This window comes from Pristiophorus japonicus, chromosome 27, assembly GCF_044704955.1.
Source record: "Pristiophorus japonicus isolate sPriJap1 chromosome 27, sPriJap1.hap1, whole genome shotgun sequence".
NCBI classification, from domain to species: Eukaryota; Metazoa; Chordata; class Chondrichthyes; family Pristiophoridae; genus Pristiophorus; species Pristiophorus japonicus.
The window spans coordinates 6,171,586-6,191,531 of record NC_092003.1 but is presented as its reverse complement, the minus strand read 5'-3'; the positions used below and the strand labels follow the sequence as shown (position 1 = coordinate 6,191,531).

At 50.4% G+C, this 19,946-nt stretch overlaps 1 protein-coding gene across 3 annotated transcripts in view; it reads right to left on the bottom strand.

Annotated features, from left to right (window-relative positions):
* Positions 1-19,946, bottom strand: part of frmd8 (FERM domain containing 8) — a 44,365-nt gene that overhangs the window by 10,540 nt on the left and 13,879 nt on the right. For all 3 annotated transcript variants that reach the window (XM_070868182.1, XM_070868180.1, XM_070868181.1), the window contains 7 exons: positions 15,953-16,054; positions 14,091-14,149; positions 12,681-12,847; positions 10,373-10,591; positions 6,945-7,068; positions 4,678-4,827; positions 772-961 (listed from right to left, as the gene is read on the bottom strand). In XM_070868182.1, the coding sequence (XP_070724283.1) occupies positions 772-961; positions 4,678-4,827; positions 6,945-7,068; positions 10,373-10,591; positions 12,681-12,847; positions 14,091-14,149; positions 15,953-16,054 (1,011 nt within the window). The remainder of the gene's footprint in view (positions 1-771; positions 962-4,677; positions 4,828-6,944; positions 7,069-10,372; positions 10,592-12,680; positions 12,848-14,090; positions 14,150-15,952; positions 16,055-19,946) is intronic.

Here is a 19,946-nt window from a genome sequence, read left to right as displayed (position 1 = left end):
GGCCTCTACTCATTGGAATTCAGACGGTTGTGAGGTGAACTTATCGAAACGTATAAGATTGTGAGGAGGCTTGACAAGGTGGATGCAGAGAGGATGTTTCCACTGATGGGGGAGACTAGAACTAGAGGGCATAGTCTTAGAATAAGGGGCCGCCCATTTAAAACTGAGATGAGGAGAAATTTCTTCTCTCTGGAGGTTGTAAGTCTGTGGAATTCACTGCCTCAGAGAGCTGTGGAAGCTGGGACATTGAATACATTTAAGACAGAGATAGACAGTTTCTTAACCAATAAGGGAAGGGGTTATGGGGAGTGGGCGGGGAAGTGGACCCGAGTCCATGATCAGATCAGCCATGATCGTATTAAATGGTGGAGCAGGCTCGAGGGGCCGTATGGCCTACTCCTGCTCCTATTTCTTATGTTCTTGTGTTTCTCTTAGCAGAGGGGTCAATAACCAGGGGACAGAGATTTAAAGTAATTGGGGGAGAGGTTTAGAGGGGATTGGAGGGGAAATTTCTTCACCCAGAGGGCGGTGGGGATCTGGAACTCACTGCCTAAAAGGGTGGTAGAGGCAGAAACACAATGCATTTAAAAAGTACTTGGATTTGCACTTGAAGTGCCGTAACCTGCAGGGCTGCGGACCGAGAGCTGGAAAGTGGGATTAGGCTGGGATAAGCTCTTTGTCAGCAGGCGCGGACACGGTGGGCTGCCGTCCGCGCTGTAAATGGCTATGGTTCTACGATGCCCCAAAAAGGTAGTCAGGCAGGCCGCCTACCCTCCTCCACGTAATCAATGGTGGCGAGCTGCTGGATGCGATTGCACACCACGCTGTTCTGCCGCTTCAGCTTGCCGCGTCTCTCCGTCGGCCGCGGCGGCTTGGCTGCGCCGGCGTCCTGCGCCAGCGGTGTCTCGACGGCGCTGTGGAAGTCGATGCAGTACTCGATCATCCCGCTCATCAGTTCCGCCTGTAATACAGACACATGCACACACACACACGTATTAGTTTCAAGGCAATTGGGTAATCGGCGGCCTGCGAGCACCATCGGAGCAGGCCGGGCAGCGGAAGGAGCAGCGGGGGGGCCTGGCCCAGCAGGCGGAGAGGGACAGATTGGGCCGAATGGCCTCTTTCTGTGCTGTACATCCTATGTCAGACTGCTGGGCTAGGCCGCCACGCTGCTCCTTCTGCTCCCCGGCCTGCTCCGATGATGCTCGCAGGCCCGCAGTCTGAGCGACCCCTGGCCTGCGAGCACCATCGGAACAGGCCGGGGAGCGGAAGGAGCAGCGTGGCGGCCTACCATTCCTGGGAGCAGCGCGTGCTGGGGCAGGAGAGCAACGGCAATGAACGGTGACGTCACCAAGATCCAGGTCGGTGATTGGAGCGTGGGCAGGCACAGCAGGAGCGGCGAGAGATTGTAGAAGGATGTGATCGGGGCCCAGGAGAGGCACGAGTTCAGGGCCCAGAAGAGGCGAGGGCCAGCCCACACTGCGATATGTGCGTGCAGCAGAGCTGGTCTCCAGTCGTCCTGGTTAATCCTTGCTACTGGGCCAAGGCCTAGCTCTATCAAGCCCCTGTGGTGGCTGATGTGCAACGGCCACCACACGTTAAAAAATCCACGCACAGGCATCTTCTTACCTTCAACATGCAAGTTCGGACCTGGAATATTAGGTCCTTCAGTGAAATACGTGAACTTTTTGACGTGGAAGCAAGTCATCCTCGATTCGAGGGCCTGCCTGTGATGACGATGATGAGTTTCAAGGCATCACTCACCTCGCTGATCCAAAGGAGCCGCGAGGTCACTGGCTGCTCGCCCTACCTCACTACCACGGGGACCCCCCCACCCCCTCCCTCCACCCCGCACAGTCTCTAAATTGTCAGACTGCTTGTCCGACATCCCGTCCCATTCCTGTGTCCTAACTCGCACCAAGTCCCGCTCACCCATCACCCCCTGTGCTCGCTGACCTACATTGGCTCCCAGTTAAGCAACGCCTCGATTTCAAAATTCTCATCCTTGTTTTCAAATCCCTCCATGGCCGCACCCTTCCCTATCTCTGAAACCTCCTCCAGCCCCACAACTCCCCCGAGATGTCTGCGCTCCTCTAATTCTGCCCTTGAGCATCCCTGATTATAATCGCACCAGCACTGGTGGCCATGCCTTCTGTTGCCTGCACCCCCAGCTCGAACTCCCTGCCTAAACTTCTCCGCCTCGCTTTCGTCCTTCAAGACGCTCCTTAAAACCGACCTCTTTGACCCAGCTTTTGGTCACCTGCGCTAATTTCTCCTTATGCGGCTTGGTGTCAAACTTTTATCTCATAATACTCCTGTGAAGCGCCTTTGGACGTTTCACTGCGTTAAAGGCGCTATATAAACACAAGTTGTTGAGTACATGGGCGAGCCTGAACAGCGAGTGGTGGCAGGCTATTCAACTGTGGGTGGAATCGTAGCCGATCCCGATCACCACAAAATCTCAGTCCAGCAAGGATGACTAGGTCGCAATCCAAGGCTGACTTCTCCGCCCTCTGCCCAGGGACAATGTGGCAAATTGTGCTGCTGGTCTGGATGAGCCCAGCACACAGACTGGAGATTGACCATGGGATTTTCCTGGTCGGCTCGGCACAGTACAATACAACACCAAGCTACCGTACTTGGCTATTCTGGCAGATTTAGGCAATGGCACACAGTTTCTTTCTGTCTCGTCTGCGCTGTATATAAACAGCGGGAAAAAAAATCTGAAAGCTAACACCCAGATTACCAAAGTTGTTGGTCCACATAATTTAAAGTAATTACAGGCTTAATCCTCCATTTAGCTGGTCTGTATTTAACGACATTTCCATTATTTGTTCCCACCCAACAATTACATTTTTAACAAGTCTTCGCTCTTTTTAAAGAGAAAAAAAAAAGTACAAAAGACTGGAAATCTGAACTAGAAACAGAAAACGCTGCAAACACGCAGTAAGTTAAATCAGTCAAGAGTGAGAGCGAGAGCGAGAGCGAGAGCGAGAGATAGAGATAGAGATAGAGCAAAGACAGGTTCATGTCTCGGGTGGAGACAGGATTGCCAGATCCAAAAGCCAGACAAATTTAAAGGCTGGTGGGCGAGGAAGAGTTCATAGAGTGTATCTGGGATAGTTTCCTTGAACAGTAACGTTGCGGAACCAACCAGGGAGCAGGCCATTTTAAATCTTCCCACCCCGCCATAGTTCAATAGGCTAGGTCAAACACAAAAAGTTAGTATGCAGGTACAGCAAGTAATCAGGAAAGCAAATGCAATGTTGGCCTTTATTGCAAGGGGGATAGAGTATAAAAGCAGAGAAGTCCTGCTACAACTGTACAAGGTATTAGTGAGGCCACACCTGGAGTACTGCGTGCAGTTTTGGTCTCCGCTTTTAAAGGAGGGATATACTTGCATTGGAGGCAGTTCAGAGAAGGTTCACTCGGTTGATTCCAGAGACGAGGGGTTTGACTTATGAAGATAGGCTGAGCCGATACTCATTAGAGTTCAGAAGAATGAGAGGTGATCTTATCGAAACATATGATAATGAGGGGGCCTCGACAAGGTGGCTGCAGAGAGGATATTTCCACTCGTAGGGGAAACTAAAACTAGGGGACAGAGTCTCAGAATAAGGGGCCGCCCATTTAAAACTGAGCTGAGGAGGAATTTCTTCTCCCAAGAGGGTTGTAAATCTGTGGAATTCAATGCTCCAGAGAGCTGTGGAGGCTGGGTCTTTGAATATATTTAAGGCGGAGATAGACAGATTTTTGAGAGATAAGGGAATAAGGGGTTATGGGGAGCGGGCAGGGAAGTGGAGCTGAGTCCATGATCAGATCAACCACGATCTTATTAAATGGTGGAGCAGGCTCGAGGGGCCAAATGACCGACTCCTGCTCCTAGTTCTTATGCTCTTATGAGGAGCGTGAATTAGAAAGCAACACTTAAATATATGAACGATAAATTATTTCTACTATCATTGGCTTCAAAATCCAACGGTTACAGGGGATATATTTATTTCAATTCACTGTCTCTCTATCAACATCTCAGTTTCTTCCCTCGAGGCCACTGTAGGTAATCTGGACCGAGTGCCTCGGGCATTATTCCCAATTATGTAGAATTTACAGCACAGAATCAGGCCATTCAGCCCAACTTATCCGTGGTTATGATCCTTCTATTCCTCTCTCTCCCGCATGTGTTTATCCAGCTTCCCCTTAATGCATCTCTGCCATTCGCCTCAACACCTCCCTGTGGTGGCGAGTTCTACATTCTCACCGCTCTCTGGGTAAAGAAGTTTCTCCTGAATTCCTGATTGGATTTATTAGTGACCATCTTATATTCACGGCTCCTAGCCCCACAATCTCCCTCCCTCCGAGATTACTGCGCTCCTCTAATTCCGACCTCGAGCATCCCCGATTATAATCGCTCAACCATTGGTGGCCGTGCCTTCTGTTGCCTAGGCCCCAAACTCTAACTCCCTGCCTAAACCTCTCCGCTTCTCTTTCCTCCATTAAGACGCTCCTTAAAACCTACCTCTTTGACCAAGCCTGCGATAATTTCTACTTCTGCGGTTCGGTGTCAATTATTTTTTAAATCGCATGCTGCTCCTGTGCAGCGCCTTGGGATGTTTCACAACGTTAAAGGCGCTATATAAATGCAAGATGCCGTTGAGGATGCTGCCATCTCCTTGGTACCTGTTTGGAATAGACCTTCAAAAGCTTGTTCACGACAGCTCCTCCCTCCTCTCCATCAAACTCCAGCCACAATATGTCGTCGGCGACCTCGTCCTCGGAGGACGTGTATTCCCACGAGAGCTCATGAAAGCAGAGAGCCAAGAGCACGCACTGAAAGTGGAAATGAAGGTTTGGTATCTATTACTCTCTCAATCAATGCTGACACTTGCATTGCCCTCAAAGCTCCAGTGAGATTTGAGGAGCTTTTTTGGGGGGGGGGGGGGGGGGAACCAACTTTCTCAACAAAAATATGTTCCAGTGAGAAGGAAAGACTTTGAGAGAAGGAAGAACTGTCCGTGGCTAACTAAGGAAGTAAAGGATGGTATCAAATTGAAAACCATGGCATACAAAGTAGCCAAGATTAGTGGGAGGCCAGAGGATTGGAACATTTTTAAAAACCAGCAAAGGACGACTAAAAAAATAATAAAGAAAGAGAGAGAAAGAGAGAGAAATTTCAAAATACTGCAGTACAGCGGTACCTTGGAATCCTTGTGCATGAAACACTAAAAGTTAGTATGCAGGTACAGCAAGTGATCAGGAAGGCAAATGGAATGTTGGCCTTTATTGCAAGGGGGATAGAGTATAAAAGCAGGGAAGTCCTGCTACAAATGTACAGGGTATTGGTGAGGCCACACCTAGAGTACTGCGTACAGTTTTGGTCTCCTTATGAGGGACATACTTGCACTGGAGGCAGGTCAGAGAAGGTTCACTTGGTTGATTCCTGAGATGAAGGGGTTGTCTTATGAAGAAAGGTTAAGTGGGTTGCGCCTATACTCCTTGGAGTTTAGAAGAATGAGAGGTGATCTTATTGAAACATACAAGACACTGAGGGGGCTGGACAGGGTAGATGCAGAGAGGATGTTTCCCCTCGTGGGGGAATCTAGAACTAGGGGGCATAGTTTCAGAATAAGGGGTTGTCCATTTAGAATCAAAATGAGGAGGAATTCCTTCTCTCAGAGGGTTGTAAATCTGTGGAATTCTCTGCCTCAGAGAGCTGTGGAGGCTGGGTCACTGAATATATTTAAGGTGGAGATAGACAGATTTTTGAGCGATAAGGGAGTGAAGGGTTAAGGGGAGCAGGCAGGGAAGTGGAGCGGAGTCCAAGATCAGATCAGCCATGATCGTATTAAATGGCGGAGCAGGCTCGAGGGGCCAAATGGGCTACACCTGCTCCTATTTCTTATGTAAAACACTTTGAGACATTTGGTGGTCGTGAAAGGCGCTGTATAAATCCAAGTATTTATTTCATCAAACCAAGGGCTTTCCTGGTCTGCACAGCTTAGTACTACACTAGGCTACCAGAGAAGTTGTACTGGAGAAACGGTGCGAACTGTTGCTTGAACATGCCACTGCACTTCACCATATGCCCCATCACAGTTTCTCAGTCATCTTTAGTTGGCAATGGATTTCACCAAAAACAGCATCTTCGTTCAAGGCAGGTAGAAGAATTGCAAATACTACCCTCAAAAGATATAACGGATGCCAGTGTTGGGGAAACACCACTTATAAGCAATTCTTTTATCAGGTACAGCATGGGTTAGATACAGAGTAAAGCTCCCTCTACACCGTCCCCATCAAACACTCCCAGGGCAGGTACAGGGGGGTTAGATACAGAGTAAAGCTCCCTCTACACTGTCCCATCAAACACTCCCAGGGCAGGTACAGGGGGTTAGATACAGAGTAAAGCTCCCTCTACACTGTCCCATCAAACACTCCCAGGGCAGGTACAGCACGGATTAGATACAGAATAAAGCTCCCTCTACACTGTCCCGTCAAACACTCCCAGAGCAGGTTCAGCACGGGGTTAGATACAGAGTAAAGCTCCCTCTACACTGTCTCATCACACACTCCCAGGGCAGGTACAGCACGGGGTTAGATACAGAGTAAAGCTCCCTCTACACTGTCCCATCAAACGCTCCCAGGGCAGGTACAGCACGGGGTTAAATACAGAGTAAAACTTCCTCTATACCATCCCAGAAACATGCCTTAATCCCAACCTCAATAGTACCAGCAGTACAACAAGGCAAGATTGGAATTTCCCACACTGGCTGTATCCTTGTGATTGTCTAATTAATTACAAGTGATATGAGCCTGGGGTGGATTTGATCATGTGGCACTGAAGTAAATGGACCATTTTTGAGGTGCCAACATAATCCCATGCATCCTTTTTAATCCCCCAACCGGCAGCAGTGTGACCAGTGAAACTGCTTAAACATTAACAACATTACCTTTTCCTTACTGTCCATGACAGACACTCCATCCAGACTGATCGCTATGGTCACCAGCTTCCGTCCATTCCGGTGCAGAAAGCTCTGCACGGGTTTGTCGATCTCCCCTGCGAACATCGCCGAGCTGAAACCACAGGAGTCAGAGGGTGAGAGCAGTGGAGCAAACCCACTCGCTACATTCGGAGTACTGCGCACAGTTCTGGTCAAAGTTCCAGATCACAAAAAGGACCAAGAGGTGCACTGGGGAAGGTGCAAACATTAGATTTACAAGGATGATAACAGAGCTGGGAGCTTAGAACCAACAGGAAAAGTCACAGGCTGGGGGCTCTTTTCTCTAGAAGGGGAGGTCTTCAAAATTATGAAAAGGGGAGGTGCAACGAGACCTGGGTGTCATGGTGCATCAGTCATTGAAAGTTGGCATGCAGGTACAGCAGGCGGTGAAGGCGGCAAATGGTATGTCGGCCTTCATAGCGATGGAATTTGAGTATAGGAGCAGGGAGGTCTTACTGCAATTGTACAGGGCCTTGGCAAGGCCACACCTTGAATATTGTGTTCAGTTTTGGTCTCCTAATCTGAGGAAGGACATTCTTGCTATTGAGGGAGTGCAGCGAAGATTCACTAGACTGATTCCCGGGATGGCAGGACTGACATACGAGGAGAGACTGGATCAACTGGGCCTTTATACACTGGAATTTAGAAGGATGAGAGGGGATCTCACAGAAACATATAAAATACTGATGGGACTGGACAGGTTAGATGCAGGAAGAATGTTCCCGATGTCCAGGGGTCACAGTCTAAGGATAAGTGGTAAGCCATTTAGGACCGAGATGAGGAGAAACTTCTTCACTCAGAGAGTTGTTAACCTGTGGAATTCTCTACCACAGAAAGCTGTTGAGGCCAGTACGTTAGATATATTCAAAAGGGAGTTAGATGTGGCCCTTACGGCTAAAGGGATCAAGGGGTATAAAGCAGGAATGGGGTGCTGAAGTTGCATGATCAGCCATGATCATATTGAATGGTGGTGCAGGCTCGAAGGGCCGAATGGCCTACTCCTGCACCTACTTTCTATGTTTCAATGAAAGGGTTTGACAGGGCAGTCTTGAGAGGGTTCGACATACAGTTGGATGCCGTGTGAGGTAAGTCAGAGTACTAGAGGGTCAAGCTTGATGGGCCTTTGCCAACCATTAACATTCCCGTACATTCTTGTGTGACCACAATAGTGTGCCCATGGACTGTGGAAGGAACTGATTGCTCCAAGTTCTCATTTCCTCCAGGAATGGGATTGATATCCGAACAGCTGTGCCATATTCCGTGCAGATCAGCCATGATCTTATTGAATGGCGGATCAGGCTCGAGGGACCGTATGGCCTCCGACCATTTCAACAACAACTTGCATTTATACAGCGCCTTTAACGTAGCGAAACATCCCAACGCGCTTCACAGGAGTGTGATGAGAGAAAAATTTGACACCGAGCCGCACAAGTAGAAATTATGGCAAAAGCTTGGTCAAAGAGATATGTTTTGAGGAGCATCATGAAGGAGGAGAGAGAGGTAGAGAGGCGGAGAGGTTTAGGGAGGGAGTTCCAGAGCTTGGGGCCCAGGCAACAGAAGGCACGGCCACCAATGGTGGAGCGATTATAACCAGGGATGCTCAGGAGGGCAGAATTAGAGGAGCGCAGACATCTCGGGGGGGGTTATGGGGCTGGAGGGGGTTACAGAGATAGGATGGGGCGAGGGCCATGGAGGGATTTGTAAACAAGGATGAGAATTTTGAGGTGTAGCTTATGGTTTTTGTGTTCTTATGTGCTCTATGTTCGCTTCCCTGCAGTGTCTCGTTAATTTACACACAGACGCATCATTGGAATTTGATTTTATGCTGCATTACTATGAAGTGTAATTTCTGTACACTCACTCCACCGCATAAAGCAGCTGAGATGACACCATCAGCAATTCAACTACAACCTCGATCTTTCAAATTATAAAATGCTTTCTGCCTCCTGCGACTGAAGGTGCTGACTCACGCTGCAGTCACCAACCACCAGCAGGAGTGGGTTATCGCCCTGACAGATGGACAGTCTTCATGTGCGAGAGGAGATAGCAGCGGTTGGCCTGCTAATCTTCTCCATTCAAGGGAACACAAGCCTCGTTTGTCTGTGTTCTCATATAACCCTTTTAAGTTCCTTAACTCTCGCTTTAAAGACCTGGATTTATATAGCGCCTTTCACGACCACCGGACGTCCCAAAGCACTTTATAGACAATGAAGTACTTTTGGAGTGTGGTCACTGTTGTAATGTGGGAAACGCGGCAGCCAATTTGCGTACAGCAAACTCCCACAGACAGCAATATGATAATGACCCAGATAATGCTTTTTTATTAGGTTGATTGAGGGATAAATATTGGCCCCAGGACGCCGGGGATAACTCCCCTGCTCTTCTTCAAAATGGAATCTTTTACGTACACCTGAGAAAGCAGACGGGGCGGAGCCTTGGTTTAATGTCTCATCCGAACGACGGCACCTCTGACAGTGCAGTGCAGCCCCCCCCCCCACCCCCGACAGCGCGGCGCTCCCTCAGTACTGCCCCTCCGACAGCGCGGCGCTCCCTCAGTACTGCATCTCCGACAGCGCGGCGCTCCCTCAGTACTGCCCCTCCGACAGTGCGGCGCTCCCTCAGTACTGCCCCTCCGACAGCGCGGCGCTCCCTCAGTACTGCCCCTCCGACAGCGCGGCGCTCCCTCAGCACTGCGCCTCCGACAGCGCGGCGCTCCCTCAGCACTGCCCCTCCGACAGCGCGCCGCTCCCTCAGCACTGCCCCTCCGACAGCGCGGCGCTCCCTCAGCACTGCCCCTCCGACAGCGCGGCGCTCCCTCAGCACTGCCCCTCCGACAGCGCAGCGCTCCCTCAGCACTGCCCCTCCGACAGCGCGCCGCTCCCTCAGCACTGCCCCTCCGACAGCGCGCCGCTCCCTCAGCACTGCCCCTCCGACAGCGCGGCGCTCCCTCAGCACTGCCCCTCCGACAGCGCGCCGCTCCCTCAGCACTGCCCCTCCGACAGCGCGGCGCTCCCTCAGCACTGCCCCTCCGACAGCGCGGCGCTCCCTCAGCACTGCCCCTCCGACAGTGCGCCGCTCCCTCAGCACTGCCCCTCCGACAGTGCGCCGCTCCCTCAGTACTGCCCCTCCGACAGTGCGCCGCTCCCTCAGCACTGCCCCTCTGACAGTGCGGCGCTCCCTCAGTACCGCCCCTCCGACAGTGCGGCGTTCCCTCAGCACTGCCCCTGCGAGTGTCAGCCTGGATTTATGTGCTCAGGTCCCTGGAGTGGGACCTGAACCCACAACCTCTGACTCCGAGGCGAGTGTGCTGCCCACTGAGCCACAGCTGACACTAGGAACCCCCCCCCCCCCCCCCCCCCGGTGCCCCCATATCTTACCCATAGTACCGCAGCAGGTGACACTTCCGCAGATACTCCCGGTAGTGCAGCTTCAGCGCCTCAGACTCCTCGCACGCCGCGTCGTCCACCAGCTGCCTGAAGGACGCCAGGAGCCCCTCTTCATAGCCGTGCTGCTTGGCGCCCCGGGGTCGGAACGCTGCCAGGAACCCGCCGTGCTTCTTGCACAGGTGAGCGGGGAGGAACAAGTCAAGTTTCTCCCTGAAAAAGATTTCACTCAGCAGGTTAACCCAAGGGGGGAGGTCGGCTAATGGTTCAGTCAGCAAGGTAAGAAAGTGGCTGTTTATTGTGAAACGAGGAGGTAGCTCCCAATAAGCTTGCAGGAAGGCTGGAGGAAGTGTGTCACCACGGAGGAGATTTTTTCCACCACCTCAGCCAAGCCAGCTGTACGAATCTGCTGGTGGGTGTTGGGGACCAGTGTGGGTGTTGAGACAATTCACACTTTAATTTACTTAGCTACGCTGAAGTACTGTGATATGTGCACGCACTAGGTCCGTGCAGTAGAGTCGTCCTGTTTCAACCCTTGCCACCGGATAAAGGTCTAGCTCTGTCAAGCCCGTGTGGCGGTTGATGTGCAACGGCCACCACACGTTAAAAAAAAATCCACGCACGGGCATCTTCCACCCACTCAACTGGAGCTCAGGACTGGAATATCGGGACCTTCCTTGAAACATCTGTGAACTCATGTGGAAGCAAGTCATCCTCGTTCGAGGGACCGCCTATGATGATGATGACTTTGAATGTATAAAATGGAGCGATTTTCCGATCTCAACCCACCAGCAGAGAGTTTCACTCGAACAGAACATGGGGATGGTGAAATCACCCTGCTGTACCTCGTGTCAACACATCACATTACACGGGGAGCACAGTTAATAATGAAGGCACAATGCAAATGTACATGGGTACGGCAGCAGAGTGGTTATGTCGCTTGACCAGTAATCCCGAGAACTGGACGAACGATCCAGAGAACAGAGTTCAAATCCCACCGCGGCAGCTGAGGAATTTAAATTCAGTTAATTAAATAAATTTGCTAGTGGCAGTGTTGGTGACCATGAAACTACGGGTTTGTCGTAAAAACCCATCTGGTTCACTAATGCCCTTCAAGGAAGGAAATCTTACCCAGTCTGGCCTTTATGTGACTCCAGACTCTCAGCAATGTGGTTGACTCTTAATTGCCCTCTGCGGTTCAAGGCCGCAGCTCAACTTCACCTTCTCAAGGGCAATTAAACATGGGAAATAACTGCCGGCCTTGCCAGCGACGCTCACATCCCGCGAATAAAAAATAAACATTAAAAAAATATACAAACAACGCGTTCAAGTGCGGACCTGAGTTATACAGAGCAAGTCCCTGAGATACAGTCCCTGATCTGGGCTGATCCCAGCTAGTGCAACAGATGAGGTGGGACAAATATCCTCAGAAATCAGCCCACATTCCTGCTCCTAATCAATAGTCACACCTATAATGCGCCCGAGAGGATGCTCACAGGTTTGTAGAGCTGTTGAGTTGGGAGTGGCTTAGCCAGTCACATGATGTTCACAAGACACAATAAAACCCCGGCCAATTGGGTTCGGGGGATGAGGCAGGTGGTTGTGAGCCTGGTGGATGAACCGCTAACATGTCGTGTGATTGTTAAACCTTTCGCTAATAAAGGTTTAACAATCACACGTTCTTAATAGCAATGTGCTGCGACGAAAATCTTAAGCAAAGAACCCTTGAAGCAAATGCAATAGTCACCCACCCCCGCCATCCCATAAGCACCAAATCCAATTGTAGCACCAACTGGGACCAGCAACTCCACACAAACCAGAACTGAATCTCAGTAATGTACTCACAGGCAAGAAGCCAAATAGTGAGGATCAGTTCTGGTTTGTGTGGAGTTACTGGTCCCAGTTGGTGCTACAATTGGATTTGGTGCTTATGGAATGGTGGGGGTGGGTGTTGTAATGTATTTGTAACGGTTTGTGCAGAGTTTGACGTTCCCAGTCGGCGCTGCAATTGGACCAGGCTGTTCACTGCTCCAATGTGCCTGGCCCGGTTGGACATCAACTGCTCCGTGCGAGGAGCCTCCAGACGGGGCCGATTACAGCGGAGGGAGGACCGAGATCGTTCAGCAGGTAACAGCAGCAGCGGAACCCAGCCTGGCCAGCGCTCAAGGCTGAAGTGACCCACGCGGGAACAATCGACCCATTTGTTTTTAAAATGGAGGCTTTAAATCAGCAATTCAAACAGAACCTCACTTTCCAAATTATGGAATGCTTTCTGATTCAGCAGCGACGTTGCCCTTCTCACCTGAGGAAAGCCTGGTTGTGCTGATCCTGATCGAAGGGGCCGAGCTCAATTCGACAAGCAAGGGCGCCAAGTTGGAAGCAGTCCTCCAGGTCGTAGGGGTACCGGCCCTCCAGAATGTTAAATTTGGCCTCTTCGTACAACAGCCGGAGGATGCCCTCGTCCTCGATCTGAAATCCCAACAAACCTGTTTACCCAGGAACTTGTTTGCGGAAAGACCTGGATTTATATAGCCCCTTTCACGACCACCGGATGTCTCAAAGCGCTTTACAGCCAATGAAGTACTTTTGGAGTGTAGTCACTGTTATAATGTAGGAAATGTGGCAGCCAATTTGCACACAGCAAGCTCCCACACATAGCAATGTGATAATGACCCAGATCATCTGTTTATTTTTGTTCGTTATGTTGATTGATGTATAAATATTGGCCAGGTGCCCCTCCGGCAGCGCGGCGCTCCCTCAGCGCCGCCCCCTCCGACAGCGCGGCGCTCCCTCAGCGCCGCCCCCTCCGACAGCGCGGCGCTCCCTCAGCGACGCCCCTCCGACAGTGCCGTCATCGAAAGATGGCACCTCCAAAATGCAGCGCGCCCTCAGCACTGCATTGGAGTGTCAGCCTAGATTTTTGTGCTCAAAGTCCCTGGAGTGAGACCTGAAGCCACGACCTTCTGACCCAGAAGCGAGAGCGCTACCCACTGAGCCACAGCTGACTCCGTAAAGAAATAGAAGGGAATACTTTTAAAACACAGGGCATTGTGAAAGATTCTGTGGATAAGTAATTGTACCTGTAAGTAGAATCGGGGGTGGGCACTGATGCTTACTGGGAGGCAGGTTGTACTCACTAAAGCAATTTTACGCTACTTAAAAAATCATTGCTGTCGTGGGAGCTAAATATTCATGTCCTCCTCTCCTTGGATAGATTCATTCTTGGTCTCTAACATTGCTGGTCTCTAGTGTCTAATGTAAAGAACTAAAAGTTTAAATAGCGTCCAAACTCAGGGGATTTACTCCGTGTTCATTTTACAGGAGCAGGTGGGTCTTAAGCCGACAGTACACTCACAGAGCCGTGTTTCAGTCTACCACGCTACAGGTTCCAAATAGGTTGGAGCGTTTAAATTGAATTTAGAAGGAAGATCTCATAAGAACACAAGAATTAGGAGCAGGAGGAGGTCATACGGCCCCTCGAGCCTGCTCCGCCGTTCAATAAGACCACGGCCGATCTTCGACCTCAACTCATCCCTTAATTCCTCTGGAGTCATATATTTTACACAGACACGACACCCCGCACATGCAACGAGCTGCCATTTCATCGGCCTCCGCAAAGCAGTTGGAGCTTCTGACACTGCAGTTTTCGTGGCATTACCAAGACTATGAAATCGCAGTCTAGGGCACAGAAGAAGCTGTGCCGGAAACCCACCTGTAACTCCTTGCCTTTGGGGAAGAACACATTCTTCCGAAACTGCAGCGACGGTTCATCTGTCGGAGAGAGGGATACCGTTAGGACAGAAACTGAACAAGCGACGGACACGGCCGTGGGATCTGCACCTCAGCCAGGTGGACTAGGCGAGACACAAGAACAATGAATGTATTTAAGGCGGATAGACAGATTTTTGAATGAGAGGGGAGTCAAGGGTTATGGGGAGCGGGCAGGGAGGTGGAGCCGAGCCCATGATAAGAACATAAGAAATAGGAGCAGGAGTAGGCCATACGGCCCCTCGAGCCTGCTCCGCCATTTTATTAGATCATGGCCGATCTGATCATGGACTCAGCCCCTTTATCCCCTCATCGGTTAAGAAACTGTCTATCTCTGTGTTAAATTTATTCAATGTCCCGGCTTCCACAGCTCTCTGAGGCAGCGAATTCCAGAGATTTACAACCCTCAGAGAAGAAATTTATCCTCATCTCAGTTTTAAATGGGCGGCCCCTTATTCTAAGATCATGCCCTCTAGTTCTAGTCTCCCCCATCAGTGGAAACATTTTCTCTGCACCCACTTCATAATCTTATACGTTTCGACAAGATCACCTCTCAATCTTCTGAATTCTAATGAGTAGAGACCCAACCTCCTCAACCTTTCCTCATAAGTCAGCCCCCTCATCTCCGGAATCAACCGAGTGAACCTTCTCTGAACTGCCTCCAAAGCAAGTATATCCTTTCGTAAACATGGAAACCAAAACTGCACGCAGTATGATCAGATCAGCCATGATCTTATCGAACGGCGGAGCAGGCTCGAGGGGCCAAATGGCCAACTCCTGCTCCGATTTCTTATGTTCTCATGGGTCAGTGGGTAATTTTACCACCCATTGTGATACTGAGCAAGACAGACTTCAATCCTCATCTTGCTAGTTATACAGGTATTTGTGAGGCCACACCTGGAATACTGCATGCAGATTTGGTTTCCATATTTACGAAAGGATATACTTGCTTTGGAGGCAATTCAGAGAAGGTTCACTGGGTTGATTCCGGAGATGAGGGGGTTGACTTATGAGGAAAGGTTGAGGAGGTTGGGCCTCTATGCATTGGAATTCAGAAGAATGAGAGGTGATCTTATTGAAACGTATAAGGGGACTTGACAAGGTGGATGCAGAGAGGATGTTTCCACTGATGGGGGAGACTAGAACTCGGGGGCATGATCTTAGAATAAGGGGCTGCCCATTTAAAACTGAGATGAGGGGAAATTTCTTCTCTCAGAGGGTTGTAAATCTGTGGAATTCGCTGTCTCAGAGAGCTGTGGAGGCTGGGACATTGAATAAATTTGAGACAGAAATAGACAGTTTCTTAACCGATAAGGGGATAAAGGGTTATGGGGAGCGGGCGGGGAAGTGGACCCGAGTCCATGATCGGATCGGCCATGATCGTATTAAATGGCGGAGCAGGCTCGAGGGGCCGTATGGCCTACTCCTGCTCCTATTTCTTATGTTCTTATCTGTGCTGCAATTGCTCGCAGTACCCTCAGGCTAAGGAGGATGGGGGAGGGGGGTGAACAAAACGAATCACTGTGCAGTGAGTCCTGTTGGATGTGGAGATGTTTGGACTCTGGTCAAGAACTCATTAGAGTTCGGCTGAGCTACCCTCCAGGATTAGGGAAGCAAGCGCTATAGAAATGTGAGCAAGAGATACTTAAATGCACTTTTGGCGAGCGAGGAAGGGAAGGAGGGGGGTAATTGGAGAATACGGTGAACAGGTAGGGGGGGGGGGGGGGTTGATGTGCGCTGGCCACGGCGGTCGTTTCCCGTTTCCTAAAAATTCCCAGCAAAGTTGCGGAGCGGCGTAACACTCACCGTGAACGAGGTCGTCAGTGGGACACTTGGTGAAGCGGTAAAGGAGGTCCGGCCATTGCCGGCTGACCTTGTACGGGTGGTGCTTGGGTTTCAGCTGCAGCTCTGCGAATGAGCAAAACACGTCAGGTAGGAGTGGGGGGGGGGGGAACGTTACGTGGAGGATCATGAGCAGAGCACGTTTAACATTCCGCCCTCGGTTCGTCCTATCGCTCCCCTCAGCCTCAAAACTACTCCTCCCCGGATTCAAGATCGCCCTGTTCTCCCAGAATCAATCACAAAAGGTTCGGTTTTGCCTTCTAGATGAACTTATTCAAAAATCTATTTTCTCTTCCTCTCTCTCTCTCTCCGCACCACCTCCCTCTCCCCACCCCCTCCGAACACGACACTGTTAAGTCAGGCATTGACTGTGATTTTGACCCAGCGACGATGAAGGAATGGCCGATGTATTTCCAGTCAGGAGAGTGTGCGTGACTTGGAGGGGAACGTGGAGGTGGTGGTGTTCCCATGCGCCCGCTGCCCTTGTCCTTCTAGACGGTGACAGCTCATGGGTTTGGGAGGTGCTGCCGAAGAAGCCTTGGCGAGTTGCTGCAGTGCATCTTGTAGATGGTACACACTGCAGCCACGGTGCGCCGGTGGTGGAGGGAGTGAATGTTGAAGGTGGTGAATGGGGTGCCAATCAAGTGGGCTGCTTTGTCCTGGGCGGCATATGTACTACATGCCTAAAGTTAGCATCTTCTAGTACCAGTAATGCCGCAATCTTATAACCTCCTTTACTGTTCTTCTAAAACACAGTCCCAAGTGCCCTTTCAGACAAGCCTGTCTGTATCGGTACTAATAGGTCGAGGAGGAACAGGCATCTCAATTATTCAGGGAGCTGTCCAGGATTGATTGCCCGTGGACACTCGAGACAGTGAGGCCACGGTTCTCTCATCAATGGGCGGAATACCTAAGGAAGGATATACTTGCCATAGAGGGAATGCACCGAAGGTTCACCAGACTGATTCCTGGGATGCTGGGCATTGTCCTATGAGGAGAGATTGAATGGACTAGGCCGATATTCTCTAGAGTTTAGAAGAATGAGTTTTGATCTCATTGAAACATACAAAATTCCCCAGCCTCCTCTGGCTGGGAAGTCTAGAACCAGGGGTCACAGTCTCAAGATAAGGGGTTTAGGACTGAGATGAGGAGGGTGGTGAATCTTTGGAATTCTCTGCTCCAGAGGGCTGTGGAGGCTCAGTCTTTGAGTATATTCAAGACAGAGATCGATAGATTTTTGTATGTTAAGGGAATCAAGGGATATGGGGACAGGATGGGAAAGTGGAGTTGAGGTCGAAGATCAGCCATGATCTTATTGAATGGCGGGGCAAGCTCGAGGGGCCGATTCCTGCTCCTAATTCTTATGTTCATGTTCTTCTGTTAATTCAACTTCGCTCCAGCCAACTAACCAGAGCTGCACCTTAAGTGGTCAACAGGAGGCTTCAACCCGACTGACGGCAAGAATGTAATCTTCACAATCATGGGGAAAAATGAGATCTTCTGTTACAGCCACGGGACCACGGCAATGTCTTTTTGGCGCCTGTCTCGGGCAGATTTCTAAAGACACACACACAATGCGGGCATTGTGCGTAGCTAAATCCATGGTATTTAAGTGATAGTGGGTGTAGTCATTTTGGACAGCGAGACCCTAAGGGTGCGTTATTTTAATGTGAGATTTGCTCACAAGCAAGAAATTCAGTATGCGGCAAATTTATACAGAGCAGGCTTGAGAGGAGCCCTCCAGTCACTTGTATCTCTCTCCACCTCCCCGCACCTCCCCCCAACACTACCTAGAATAATACTTCCATTTATATATCACATTTCATATGACTCAGTGATTCAAACAATGAATTTTAATTTTTTTTCCTGAACTGCAGCGACTGTTTCACAGGCAAATGCCAGGCAGCAATTCTGTGCCAGCAATAACCTGCAAGCGGAACTGCAATGAATGACTGGCTGATGCACTTCTTTGGCGGTGTTGAGTGAGGGAACGTTGGCCGAGGCATCGGAATTCCCTGCTCTTCAATATCCAGCGGGAAAAAGCTCGGTTTAATATTGCAATAACAACTTGTATCTATGTAGCGCCTTTATTGCACGGAGGATGGAGTATAAAAGCAGAGAAGTCCTGCGACAACTATACAAGGTATTGGTGAGGCCACACCTGGAGTACTGCGTACAGTTTTGGTCTCCGTATATAAGGAAGAATGCACTTGCTTTGGAGGCAGTTCAGAGAACGTTCACAATGTTGATTCCGGGGATGAGGGGGTTGACTTATGAAGAAAGGTCGAGTAGGTTGGGCCTCTACGCATTGGAGTTCAGAAGAATGAGAGGTGATCTTATCAAAACATGTAAGATAATGAGGGGGCTCGACAAGGTGGATGCAGAGAGGATGTTTCCACTCATAGGGGAAACTAAAACTAGGGAACATAGTCTCAGAATAAGGGGCCGCCCATTTAAAACTGAGATGAGGAGGAATTTTTTTCTCTGAGGGCTGTAAATCTGTGGAATTTTCTGCCCCAGAGAGCTGTGGAGGCTGGGTCATTGAATATATTTAAGGCGGAGATAGACAAGATTTTTCAGCAATGAGGGAAGTGAAGGGTTATGGGGAGCAGGCAGGGAAGTAGAGCTGACTCCATGATCGGATCAGCCATGATCTTATTGAATGGCGGAGCAGGCCCAAGGGGCCAAATGGTCGATTCCTGCTCCTATTTCTTAAGTTCTTAAGTTAAGGCGCTTCACAGGAGTATTAAGAGATTAAAAATTTGACCCCAAGCCGCATTAGGAGAAATTAGAGCAGGTGACCAAAAGCTTGGTCAAAGAAGTAGGTTTTAAGGAGCATCTTGAAGGAGGAAAGAGAGGCGGAGAGGTTTCGGCAGGGAGTTCCAGAGCTTGGGGCCTCGGCAACAGAAGACACAGCCACCAATGGTGGAGTGATTATAATCAGGGATGCTCAAGAGGGCAGAATTAGAGGAGCGCAGACATCTCGAGGGGTTGTGGGGCTGGAGGAGATTATAGAAATAGGGAGGAGCGAGGCCATGGAGGGATTTGTAAACAAGGATGAGCCAATGTAGATCAGCGAGCACAGGGGGTGATGCGTGAGCGGGACTCGGTGCGAGTTAGGACATGGGGCAGCGAGCACAGGGGGTGATGGGTGAGCGGGACTCGGTGCGAGTTAGGACACGGGGCAGCGAGCACAGGGGGTGATGGGTGAGCGGGACTGGGTGCGAGTTAGGACACGGGGGCAGCGAGCACAGGGGGTGATGGGTGAATGGGACTCGGTGCGAGTTAGGACACAGGGCAGCCGAGTTTTGGATCGCCGCTAGTTACATAGGATGGAATGTGGGAGGCCGGCCAGGAGTGCATTGGAATAGTCAAGTCTGGAGGTAACAAGGGCACGGATAAGGGCTTCAGGATGAATGACTCAGTTAGGACATATTTCTGGGAATCCTCTGGGAGAATATGGCTGCACAGCAAGAGATACTCAGTGCAGAGGCATAAAGTACAGGATTCCCTGCCCAGGATAAACGCGTGCCCACGTCCACCACCTTATGGCAGAAACTGTTTAGCAAAAGGGATCTATTACAGGGACAGCAAGATTTGCCCATGATCCCGTTTATACTGCAGCTTCACGACCTGCAAGGAGGCACTGGTGCTCGAAATGTGCTTCATCTGCATTGTTTTTGTGGCGTGGAATTCAAAGCAGAGGCAATGTCACGGCAACCGCAGATGCACAAGGAGATAGAGAGCAGGCGAGGCCATGGAGGAGTTTGAAAACAAGGACGGAGAATTTTTAAAAGCGAGGCGTTACCGGACCGGGAGACAATGTAGGTCAGAGAGCACAGGGGGTGATGGGTGAGCGGGACCCGGTGAGAGTTAGGACAGGGGGGCAGTCGGGTTTTGGATCACCTCTAGCTTGCGGAGGGCGGGAGATGGAAGGCCGGCCAGGAGCGTGTTGGAA